At 39.6% G+C, this 13,250-nt stretch overlaps 1 protein-coding gene across 11 annotated transcripts in view; it reads right to left on the bottom strand.

Annotated features, from left to right (window-relative positions):
* Positions 1 to 13,250, bottom strand: part of syne1b (spectrin repeat containing, nuclear envelope 1b) — a 469,384-nt gene that overhangs the window by 423,573 nt on the left and 32,561 nt on the right. For 8 of the 11 annotated variants that reach the window (XM_072911924.1, XM_061924513.1, XM_072911921.1 and 5 more), the window contains exons 4-9: positions 12,890 to 12,973; positions 7,821 to 7,913; positions 7,590 to 7,756; positions 7,315 to 7,511; positions 7,137 to 7,246; positions 862 to 894 (exon numbers count right to left, since the gene is read on the bottom strand). In XM_072911924.1, coding sequence (XP_072768025.1) covers positions 862 to 894; positions 7,137 to 7,246; positions 7,315 to 7,511; positions 7,590 to 7,756; positions 7,821 to 7,913; positions 12,890 to 12,973 — 684 coding nt within the window. Of the gene's footprint in view, positions 1 to 861; positions 895 to 1,019; positions 1,071 to 7,136; positions 7,247 to 7,314; positions 7,512 to 7,589; positions 7,757 to 7,820; positions 7,914 to 12,889; positions 12,974 to 13,250 lie in introns of those variants that run through there. The other 3 variants (XM_072911927.1, XM_061924514.1, XM_072911926.1) reach the window with 3 other exon arrangements.

Here is a 13,250-nt window from a genome sequence, read left to right as displayed (position 1 = left end):
CTCTGTTTCCTGAGATCCAGGGTCAACGCAGCCGTCTACCAGCAAGTTTTAGAGCACTTCATGCTTCCTGCTGCTGACCTGCTCTATGGAGATGGAGATTTCAAGTTCCAACAGGACTTGGCGCCTGCACACAGCGCAAAATCTACCCGTGCCTGGTTTACGGACCATGGTATTTCTGTTCTAAATTGGCCCGCCAACTCCCCTGACCTTAGCCCCATAGAAAATCTGTGGGGTATTGTGAAAAGGAAGATGCAGAATGCCAGACCCAAAAACGCAGAAGAGTTGAAGGCCACTATCAGAGCAACCTGGGCTCTCATAACACCTGAGCAGTGCCAGAAACTCATCGACTCCATGCCACGCCGCATTAACGCAGTAATTGAGGCAAAAGGAGCTCCAACCAAGTATTGAGTATTGTACATGCTCATATTTTTCATTTTCATACTTTTCAGTTGGCCAACATTTCTAAAAATCCCTTTTTTGTATTAGCCTTAAGTAATATTCTAATTTTGTGACACACGGAATTTTGGATTTTCATTTGTTGCCACTTCAAATCATCAAAATTAAATGAAATAAACATTTGAATGCATCAGTCTGTGTGCAATGAATAAATATAATGTACAAGTTACACCTTTTGAATGCAATTACTGAAATAAATCAAGTTTTTCAAAATATTCTAATTTACTGGCTTTTACCTGTATTGACGCTTACATAGGTCTGGTGATAATGTTCCCCTTTAACAACCGTGTATGTCAACGTCGACTCAAGTGGGCACTTTTCAAAGAACACGGTGGTCCGGGGGGCTTGATAAAAAATTGGTCGATCTCTAGATTAGACCGCTAGTGAGAAAGCAGAAGGACGTACCTCAAGCATTTGCTCTATGTCTTGAGGCGCAAACTGTCCGAGGAAAGGCGGCAAAGCACACAAAAAGATGCAAACTCAATCAGGGAGGTGGGTTAGAAAAGCGAGGGGCTGAGCGGGGATGGCGAACGGCGTGCATGCCGATAGACCCGATTGCTCACCTGAAGCACGGGCGCTGACAGCGCAGAGGCGGGAATGGAGCCAGAGCGCAGCTTAAGTGTGCAGTAGATGGAGAAATGAAACGAGACGGTGATGATAATGGAGAGAAACAAATGGCTGTGGTGTTCATGCCATGACATCAAATGAAGCGTTGCATGTCGATATAAAGCTCAGCGGTGCATGTTCAACTTAACTACAGGAAATGAACGATCACTCACACAAATGAGCCTCGGTGAATAGCAACAAAGCACACATGTATTGTATTAAAGGTCCCCATATTATACAAAATCAACATTTTAATGATGTAGTATGTGTTTATGAGCACAAATCTATCATCTCATGTACCTCTGTATACGTCCACTACATAAAATTAGGCTCCACTACACGTCTTAAAATAGTTTAAAAAGTTTGGTCAGTCGGCTATAGACGTGGACGTGGAAGTTCGACCATGTTTTTCTTCAGTGAATATGCTAACCAAGTACATACCTGCCAACTTTTGAAATCAGAAAAACCTAGTAGCCAGGGTCCATTATTAGCATTCAGACAGGTTAAAATGTTGCTAAAACCATCACTTTTCTATCAGTCACAGTGACTTTTCAAAACAAAAATATTACAGCAAAAGTCATATGGGTTGATTGACATGTTTATTGTGTAAGCTAACTTCAATAGTTTGAAATTATTTTGACAGTTAATGCCAGTTATCCTGTCAACCTTTCACAAGACTTCAATTTGTTAATTGAAAGTATAAACACTTTTTACAGTAAACAAATGGTAAAACAGTACTAAACAATTCCATTTAAAAAAAAATTGGTGTCATTATTAACTTTCTGTCCAAGCTTGTATAATCTACTGCCTTGTTCAATTGTAAAAAATATTCTGGGCCTAAAATTCACATTTCTATCACAATTATCATACTGTAAACATGGTAAGCTAACTTCATTAAAATTAATAGTCCTGTCAATAGCATGGAATTACAATTCAAATGTAGTTTTTTTGTAAGCCTTTCAAAAGAATTCAAAATATGAAAAATTCATGAAAATTAATTTAAGCCATCAGACACTTGAAAAGTGGCACATCACATCTCTAATGTAATCATTTTAACTTTTCAACAGAAGTAGCACTGCAAAAATATTAAGGACATACTTCTGAATTTTGGTAGTTATGCTGTCAACATTTAACAAGATTTCTTCAACTTGGACTTGAAAGCATAAATAGTATAAACACTTTTAACAGTATAACAGTACTAAACAATTCCAATAGATAACATTGGTGTCATTACCTTTTTGTGGCTAAAATCCAAATTTATTCTATCAGATTGATGTGATCATGCCAGTGTGATTGGAAGTCCATGCTCAATTATTGCCTCCGTAAATAAAACTTCGGCATTGATCACATCCAAAGAATCTGGTTGGGCGACGAAAAACGTTGAAAGTTTTCCACTTGTATCGCTAGCAACGGCATTAGACTTGTGTTTTGTTGTCCCAACGTGGTCTTTTACATCGCTAATTCCTCCGTGTCCGATCGAAAAATCTTGTCTGCACAAGGTGCAATTCGCGTAGTTTTCACCCTTTTTGGAACGGATAATTATTCCCGGATAGGCTTTTGAATATTCTTCACGGATTAACTGCAGTTTTCTTTTCGGTTTAAGACTCGTTTGCGATTTTTCTCCGGCTGATTCCATGATCGTTCGCTCGTTTGGAAACAATGGCAACAGGTGCCTCGTGCTTGGCAGCGGTGCTATAAATAGCCTCGCGCAAGGCATTCGGAATGGCTCTATAGGAAGTTACGGGAAGCAGTGTCGATTGTCATTGTTGTTACGCGATTTTTTAATTAATGAAAAACCGTATTTTTTATCACTGCAACCGTAACCCGGAATAGGTTGATGAAAACCGTACTAATTACGGGAAAACCGGAGTAGTTGGCAGGTATGCAAGTACTGTTATGGCAAAAATAATGATCACCATTATTTAAAATGAAATCAGGATTAATGACAGGATTATTCATTAATCTGAAAACATGAGTACCTTACTATTGTACCACCAAAACTCAACGTTTAATATACCGTATTTTCCGGAGTATAAAACGCACCGGAGTATAAGTCGCACCTGCCAAAAATGCATAATAAAGAAGGAAAAAAACATATATAAGTGGCACTGGAGTATAAGTCGCATTTTTGGGGGGAAATGTATTTGATAAAAGCCAACACCAAGAATAGACATTTGAAAGGCAATTTAAAATAAATCAAGAATAGTGAACAACAGGCTGAATAAGTGTACGTTATATGAGGCATAAATAACCAACTGGTATGTTAACGTAACATATTATGGTAAGAGTCATTCAAATAACTATAACATATAGAACATGCTATACGTTTACCAAACAATCTAATCGCTAAATCCCATGAAATCTTATACGTCTAGTCTCTTACGTGAATGATAAATAATATTATTTCATATTTTACAGTAATGTTTTAATAATTTCACGCATAAGTCGCTCCTGAGTATAAGTCGCACCCCCGGCCAAACTATGAAAAAAACTGCGACTTATAGTCCGAAAAATACGGTAAATGTAATTTATTTTTTAATTACTTGTAAAATGATAGTAAATACATTTAGAACAAATATAATTGTTTCAAATAATTATCAACTAAAGGTATTTAATTTAAAATAGATGAATAAATTAATGTTTTAAGTCTAGATTTGAAATATTCAGTTACTAAAAACTATGCATGTAAAATAATAGTTTATACCAGTCCTCAAATAGTGTTGTTTCCTTTAATGGTAATAATCTTATAATGTTATGCAAAGATATAGTTAAAGAAATTTTATAGACAAATGATACTATTTATACCGCATTTTTCGGAGTATAAGTCGCTCCGGGGTATAAGTCGCACCTGCCAAAAATGCATAATAAAGAAGGAAAAAAACATATATAAATCGCACTGGAGTATAAGTCGCATTTTTTGGGGGGAAATGTATTTGATAAAAGCCAACACCAAGAATAGACATTTGAAAGGCAATTTAAAATAAATAAAGAATAGCGAACAACAGGCTGAATAAGTGTACGTTATATGAGGCATAAATAACCAACTGGTATGTTAACGTAACATATTATGGTAAGAGTCATTCAAATAACTATAACATATAGAACATGCTATACGTTTACCAAACAATCTGTCACTCCTAATCGCTAAATCCCATGAAATCTTATACGTCTAGTCTCTTACGTGAATGAGATCAATAATATTATTTGATATTTTACTCTAATGTGTTAATCATTTCACACATAAGTCGCTCCTGAGTATAAGTCGCACCCCCGGCCAAACTATGAAAAAAAACTGCGACTTATAGTCCGAAAAATACGGTAATTCAAAAGAACAACAAATATAAGTTAGTAACAAATAAAAAAACAAGTAAAATAATAATACTGGAATATATACTGGAATATAAAGACAATATAACATACATCCATAAACGTGGATGCATATGCAAAAGTGCAATACATTTATCTGTACAGTAATCTATTTATTTATATCTGCACCTTATTGCTCTTTTATCCTGCACTAAAACCAGCTAATGCAACGAAATTTCATTCTTATCTGTACTGTAAAGTTCAAATTTGAATGACAATAAAAGGAAGTCTAAGTCTAAGTCTTAATAGTTTGTTGTTGTATGTGATTTATGACATGTATTACATGGAACAAGTGCACCCTTACAGTGTATATGTCAAAAGTGGATAAAGTACACGGTAGTGTTTTTTGAAGGGACAAATACACTACTGTGACACCGCTGATGTGATGGGACATAAGTAGGGGATTTTATTTTTTATGTTTCATTGCCATGCATGTTTAGAGTGTTTTTGTTGTTGTGGATTCTAGTTGCATGTTTTTATTCCTGTGGAATTTGATTGTAATTTTAGTTGCATGTTTTTACACTTTGTGGACTTTGATTGTATTTTTAATTGCATGTTTTTATTCTTTGTGGACTTTGCTGGCATTTTAAGACGTTGCCCCTTTTAGCTTGTTGCCTCTGACAACCAAAGTGCCCAATCGGACTGCACCTGAGAACAGCCGCACCTGTGGAGCATTAAGGCTGCACACATTTAAAAGGGAAGAGCGTCAGAGAGAAGAGAGGGACGAGAAAGGAAGAGCGACCGCGGGAAGCGGAAGCGACCGGGGGGACGCCCGCAGGCTGGGAGGGAATCCAGGACTACACAGCAGACCCCGCAAGCTACCGGAGTGAACCCCAAGAAGCCCACAACACGCAGGGTCAGAGGAAACTCTGCCTCCGAAGTACCGTATTTTCCGCACTATTAGCCGCACCTAAAAACCACAAATTTACTCAAAAGCTGACAGTGCGGCTTATAACCCGGTGCGCTTTATATATGGATTAATATTAAGATTCATTTTCATAAAGTTTCGGTCTCGCAACTACGGTAAACAGCCGCCATCTTTTTTCCCCGTAGAAGAGGAAGTGCTTCTTCTTCTACGCAAGCAACCGCCAAGGTAAGCACCCGCCCCCATAGAACAGGAAGCGCTTCTTCTTCTACTGTAAGCAACCACCCGCCCGCGTAGAAGAAGAAGAAGCGCGCGGATATTACGTTTCATTTCCTTTGTGTGTTTACATCTGTAAAGACCACAAAATGGCTCCTACTAAGCGACAGGTTTCCGGTTCATGAAAAGACGCAATCTCTCCATCCGCACACGGACTATTTCACAGCAACTGCCTAAAGACTTTCAAGAAAAGCTGGCTACTTTCCGTGCATATTGTAAAAACAAGATAGCTGAAAAAAAGATACGGCCAGAGAACATTATCAACATGGACGAGGTTCCACTGACTTTTGATATTCCTGTGAACCGCACTGTGGATACAACGGGAGCACGTACGGTGAATATTCGCACCACAGGGAATGAGAAGTCATCCTTCACTGTGGTTCTAGCTTGCCATGCTAATGGCCAGAAACTTCCACCCATGGTGATATTCAAAAGGAAGACCTTGCCAAAAGAGACCTTTCCAGCCGGCGTCATCATAAAAGCTAACTCGAAGGGATGGATGGATGAAGAAAAGATGAGCGAGTGGTTAAGGTAAGTTTACGCGAAGAGGCCGGGTGGCTTTTTTCACGCAGCTCCGTCCATGTTGATATACGACTTCATGCGCGCCCACATCACGCTGTTTTTTAATATATTATTAAAGTTTGACTGACCTATCTGACTGTTTTTTTGACATTCCTTTAGCGCAGTTAGATGCGGCTTATAACACGGGGCGGCTTATAGGTTGACAAAGTTTTGAAATATGCCGTTCATTGAAGGCGCGGCTTATAACCCAGGGCGCCTTATGGTGCGGAAAATACGGTAAGTGTCGTGGGTTGTGGATCTGTGGGGGTGATCAAACTGCCTTTGGCTATGGGCTTGCGGGCTCGTGCGTTGTACGCTGGCTGTGTGGTCCTGTGGACAGGAGTGATCGGGACCCAGAGACCTGCGGTGACTCCCGGGAGCGACCAAGAGGCAGAGCGAGACGGGACGGGTACGGCCACGTAGGTCCCGCGAGTGACCGGCGACTCACGAGGAGAGTGGGCGTACCCAATACCTCGACGCAGAACTACAGCAAGGGCAGGGGAAACCCTGCCTTGCGTGTAAGTGTGACGTCAGCACGGAGAGCGTCTCCGTACTTTTAGAAGATTTCATCCCCGTGGCCTGCCTCCGTTTTAATTGTGTGTGCAGGAGGACGCCGTGGAAGTGGGCAGAGCCAGGAAGCTGACCCACTACGCCTGTCGCGGCTGTACCTTCACCATAATATTGTTTACCAATTGGTATTTTTAGTGTTATTTACTTGACTGTTTTTAATTTGTATTGTAATAAATCGTAAATCAGCATCATTATCTTTACTTATTTTGGGACGGGTGCTCTCACTACATTGGGTTCTTAATATTTATATTAGTTTATATAAAAATTTTATTAGATTTTAAATTTCCACCACTCGGGTCCATCACACTGACACTTCTTGAGTAAAACAAATCTTACAATATGGGACCTTTAAAAAAACAACAGGATGTGTGGTTTGTGTCTAATTCTGTGGCTGCTTTGAAGCTTTAGCATGGACAGAGATGTAAAAGCCAGTTACCTCGTCGTACTGTCCGTCCGTCTCCGATTGGTGAGGTTTAGGGTAGTGCTTGAGGAACTGAGCCACGTACGTCATGATGGATTTCTCGTCTGGCTTGTCCACGTCCACGTCTGCAGGAGAAACACAAACATGTCAATCCTGACAACGCTAATAATCTTCAGCGCCAACAACACAGCACCTTCTGGATCCAAGAGGCGAGGGATGCCCAGCTCGTTTTCCGCTAGTGCGAAAGCTTCCTCCAAATTCTCCTTGTTGCTCCTCCTGAGCACCGCCTGCATGTCCACCAGGTCGGGACGGATGGCGTGGACCACCGACTGAAAAGCAACGCCATTGCGCCAGCTGGGACCAAAATCCTTCACCTCGATTCCGTGGTGCCTGAAAGAGACGTCGTGAAGACCCAGGTGACCAACATTCCAGGCGCAGCTCCCTGAAGTGTACGGTATTTGGACGTACTTGGCAGCGGTGCACTGCACCCACTTGAGCAGGGCCTTCTTGGCGTTACCCTGAAACTTCACCACTTTTCTCTTCATGGGCGGACTTCCTGTTTCTGAGCTCTCCACCGATGAATTGCTGTTGGACAAGGCTTGGAGTGCTGGAAGGTTGCTGGTCAGCTCCTCAATCTGAGGGGAGACGACGGTTGCAGGTGGTGCTATTTTAAAGGCAGGGCTATGTTACTGACGTTACCTGGAAGTAGAGGATGATGGTCCATATCAGCCCGAGAACGATTGACGGTCGTCCATCGGCGATGTCGGTGGCATGAATGTTGACGAGTTTGATCTGAAACAGTATTTATTGACTCATGTAAAGCTTTTGACACAAGCGATCATTCCTTACTTCTGCAAAAATGGGAAAACTATGGCATAAGTGTCATGTCTGTGTAATCATGTTTTCTTTAGTTATAGGACTCTTTAGTTTCTGTCTTTTCACTCCCTTGTCTTGTTTCCATGATTACCCCATTAGTTTCACCTGTTCCACGTTTGGACTCATTGTGCACTCTTGATTGTCACCATAGCAACCCATTAGTTTTCACCTTTCACGTCTTGAGTCACGCACCTGTTTTCGTTAATCATGTCTGTAGTATTTAAGTTCAGTGTTTTTCAGTTTGTCTTTCTGACGACCTCACCCCATATTTATGCATCTGCACACTCTCCACACCCTTATGATCCTTGCTGCTCGTTTTTTCATGCTGGTTCCATGCCAAAGTAAGTTTTTGTTTATTAAGCCACAGTTAGTGTTTTGTTTAATTGTTCATAGTTTCCGCCACTGTGCGTGCTTTTCATTTGTACTTTTTTTGCTATAGTCTTTTGGTTTCATAGTTTATTCTCCGCCACTGTGCGCGCTTTTCGTTTGTACTTTTTTTGATAAATATAAATAAATCATGTACCTTCATTCCCGTCTCGCCCGTGCCAACTTTCCGTTGCATCCCGGAAAAGCACACACCCAAGATCAAGTCTTGACAATAAGAGGTGTTTCACAACAGTGGTTAAGTAGTTATTTAAGTAATAGATCTGTCATGACTTGGACTTTGGCTTGGTTTGTTCTCCCGTGGTGCAAATGAACTGGACTGGTCATGGCGTGAAGGTAAATACATGATTTATTTAAACTATCAAAAAATAAATAAACGAAAAGCGCGCACAGGGGCGGAGGTACAAAACTAGACTATAAACACAAAACTTGCACATTGGCAGAAACTATGAACAATTAAACAAAACACTAACTGTGGCTTAATAAACAAAAACTTACTTGGCATGGAACCGGCATGAAAAAAGAGTAGCAAGGGTCATCAGGGTGTGGAGAGTGTGCAGGAGCATAAATGCGGGGATGTCGTCAGGACGAACAACAGAAAATGAATGAACTTAAATACTATGGACATGATTAGTGAAAGCAGGTGCGTGACTCAAAACGTGAAACAGGTGCGTGACGTGACAGGTGAAAACTAATGGTTGCTATGGTGACAAGAGTGCACAATGAGTCCAAACGTGGAACAGGTGCGTGACGTGACAGGTGAAACTAATGGTTGCTATGGTGACAAAACAAAACAAAAGTGCACAAAAAGTCCAAAATTTAAACCGAACATTACTAAAACAAAACATGATCACACAGACATGACAAGATCTCAAAATGTGGAAATTAGTAAGACTAAATCACAGCCAAGAAGAGTAACTTGTGGCGTTCCACAAGGCTCGGTATTGGGACCTAAAGTGTCATGACTAGGACTGTGGCGTGGTTTGTTCTCCCGAGGTGCAAAAGATTTGGACCAGATGTGGCGTGAAGGTGAATACATGATTTATTTAAACACTATAACTACAAAAAAAAAAGAAAAAAGCGCGCACAGTGGCGGAGAAACAACTTGGCTATGAAAACAAATACTTGCACTAGTGATGGGTCCGGCAACACCGATGCATCGGCGCATGCGTCGAGCTCATAGAGCAAAACCCTGTGTCGGTGCGCGTACCGCTTTTAGAAAGTCACGTGACCGATCATGAACTGTTTTGGTGTCGCACTGACGCCTCCTCTGTGCCCTGTGAGCGGCTCTTTTCTACAGCCGGAGAAATAATAACTAAGAGAAATCATCTAAAATGTAATACGTCGGAATTTTTTAAATAAAAATGTGTAAAAAAATTTAATTAAAAAAATTCCCAGTCCACAATCATCCACAACACGTTCTCTTAGATTTCCATGTTATGATACATGTTCACATTATTTATTGACTGTATCTAAAAAAGATAAAAATATATTTTTATTTAAATGAAGATATGAAATAATCCTAAATGAAATACAATGACTCGGTTTATATTATTGTATATACTAGGGCAGGGGTCACCAACGCGGTGCCCGCGGTCACCAGGTAGCCCGTAAGGACCAGATCAGTCGCCCGCTGGCCTGTTCTAAAAATAGCTCAAAGAGCAGCACTTACCAGTGAGCTGCCTCTATTTTTTAAATTGTATTTATTTACTAGCAAGCTGGTCTCGCTTTGCTCGACATTTTTAATTCTAAAAGAGACAAAACTCAAATAGAATTTGAAAATCCAAGAAAATATTTTAAAGACTTGGTCTTCACTTGGAATAAGCGGTAGAAAATGGATGGGTCTTCACTTGTTTAAATAAATTCATATATTTTTTACTTTGCTTCTTATTACTTTTAGAAATACAATTTTAGAGAACAAATACAACCTTAAAAATGATTTTAGGATTTTTAAACAAATATACCTTTTTACCTTTTAAATGTATTCCTCTTCTTTCCTGACAATTTTTAAATCAATGTTCAAGTAAATGTATTTATTTTTTATTGTAAAGAATAATAAATATTTTAGCTTCTGGTTTTTCGACGAAGATTATTTGTGAAATATTTCTTCAAACTTACTATGATTAAAATTCAAAAAAAGTATTCTGGCAAATCTAGAAAATCTGTAGAATCAAATTTGAATCTTATTTCAAAGTATTTTGAATTTCTTTTAAAAATTTTGTTCTGGAAAATCTAGAAGAAATACTGATTTGTCTTTGTTAGAAATATAGCTTGGTCCAATTTGTTAAATATTTTTAACAAAGTGCAGATTGGATTTTAACCAATTTAAAACATGTCATCAAAATTCTAAAATGTATCTTAATCAGGAAAAATTACTAATGATCCATCCATCCATCCATTTCCTACCGCTAATGATGTTCCATAAATTCTTTTTTTAATTTTTTCAAAAAGATTCAAATTAGCTAGTTTTTCTATAAATAAAATATAGTCATCCCCATGGGGTGTCCTCATTTTTTTTTGGTTCAATTAAATCTTTTACTTGTGAAGCACTGCACAGAAAAGGGTGAAAATGTATGAAAACACACACGCCTAATGTGTCACTTCGTGCTATTATTTTTCTGACAAACACACCACATGGGTGGCATGGTGGCTAGCAGTGTTTAGCACTCATGTCATGAATCGAGAAGGTCCGAGGTTTGATTCCCGGTCCCAGGGTCTTTCTTATGTGGAGTTTGCACATACTTGCCAACCCTCCCGGATTTTCCGGGAGACTCCCGAAATTCAGCGCCTCTCCCGAAAACCTCCCGGGACAAATGTTCTCCCGAAAATCTCCCGAAATTCAGGCGGAGCTGGAGGGGGCCTCCAGCTCCATGCGGACCTGAGTGACGTGTTGACAGCCTGTTCTCACGTCCGCTTTCCCACCATATAAACAGCTAATGATCGAGGGCGAGTTCTTGGTTTCTTATGTGGGTTTATTGTTAGGCAGTTTCATTAACGTCCTCCCAGCGCGGTAACAACACACAACAACAGCAGTCAAGTTTTCGTCCCCCGTAAAGCAGTTCGTCTGCCGTAAACAGCAACGTTGTGACACTTTTAAACAGGACAATACTGCCATCTACTGTACATGCATATGTGACCCACCCATAATGTGTCACATTTTTGTGTTGATTTATTTATTTTATTTTGTTGTTTGAATTCGTTTTTGGAGCTGTCATTACACATTTATCAGTATTCACATTGGTCAGTAGGGGGCAGTAGGGCGTTTCTTCCCAATTGAATGCTATCACCTGCAGACCGGACGTGTCTTGTCATTCTGATGAGAGCGACCAGTCTGTGAACAATTGAAACATCCTGTGTGCTTTTTTCCTCCTGTATAACAGGTTAGTTTTGGTGAATCAACTCACTGAATAATATCCATGTGATCTTTATAAGTTTAAGTACACATTCTGATGGTGGAGCCTAACTCTAAAGTGTTTGTGAGTTGTAGTTCGTATTTGTGAATGAATCCAGTGCACAGCTGCAGTAATCAATACAAAAAGGCGACGTGAGTGCGCAATGTTTATATAGGAACTTCTGATCCTAATTCAGACTCCCAAATTAGAGCTCCCGTTTTCTTATTGATTTTATAATGTATATTTGTATAATGTGTGTGTTCTGAAATAGTGATAGAATAGAACAAGGATGGACAATTCAACCCTTGACTCAACAATGAGTAGATGAGTGTTATGTGTGTGTATGTGTAAATAAATGAACACTGAAATTCAAGTATTTCTTTTATTTATATATATATATATATATATATATATATATATATATATATATATATATATATATATATATAAATATATATATATATATATATATATATATAAATATATATATATATATATATATATATACATGTAATAAAAAAAATATATATATAGCTAGAATTCACTGAAAGTCAAGTATTTCTTATATATATATATATATATATATCTCTTAACCACCCCCCCAACCACGCCCCCCGCCCCCCGCCCCACCCCCGCCCCCCCCCACCCCCCAACCCCCACCTCCCGAAATCGGAGGTCTCAAGGTTGGCAAGTATGAGTTTGCATGTTCTGTGCGTGGGTTCTCTCCGGGTACTCTGGCTTCCTCCCACTTTCAAAGACACGCACCTGGGGATAGGCTGATTGACAACACTAAACTGGCCCTAGTGTGTGAATGTGAGTGTGAATGTGTCGTGGTGCATGCAAGTGAAGTGGAAGCAAACGAGTCCCACTGACCGCCGATCCTCGATACACAGACAGAGAGCGTGCATGAGGTCACAAAACAAAAGAAGATGATTGAGGCCAGAGAGAGAAGTGGGACTTCAGCTCACACAATCATAAAGGATTTAGCAAATTACGTAACCAAAAGTGTTTCTCTTTGTTCGCCGCTTCATGATGACCATGTTTACACACGAAAAAACTTCATAGTCGAGTAAAACTCTTACTCAAAACTCATGTAGCAACTAAAGGAACGCTTACCTTCCTGCCCTCCAGAAACTTGAGCGCGGTGCCGATGTTTGAGACCCAATGGATCCTCTTGAGTTGGCGGCCTTGCTCTGAGGGCTACACAAATGACAATGTAAACAAGAAATGTGTAAAAAAGCAGGGGTGGACCTTCTCTGCTGGCCGAACATAAATGATGTTCATTAATTAATCAATGTTAATTTTGTTTTTAATTTACTTTCCATAAATATATTAAAGCATACTTGCCAACCTTGAGACCTCCGATTTCGGGAGGTGGGGGGTGGGGGGCGTGGTTAAGAGGGGAGGAGTATATTTACAGCTAGGATTCACCAAGTCAAGTATTTCATATATATATATATATATATATATATATATA

The sequence above is a fragment of the Nerophis lumbriciformis genome, linkage group LG29, assembly GCF_033978685.3.
Source record: "Nerophis lumbriciformis linkage group LG29, RoL_Nlum_v2.1, whole genome shotgun sequence".
Lineage (NCBI taxonomy): Eukaryota > Metazoa > Chordata > Actinopteri > Syngnathiformes > Syngnathidae > Nerophis > Nerophis lumbriciformis.
This window is presented reverse-complemented; position numbering and strand designations above follow the sequence as displayed.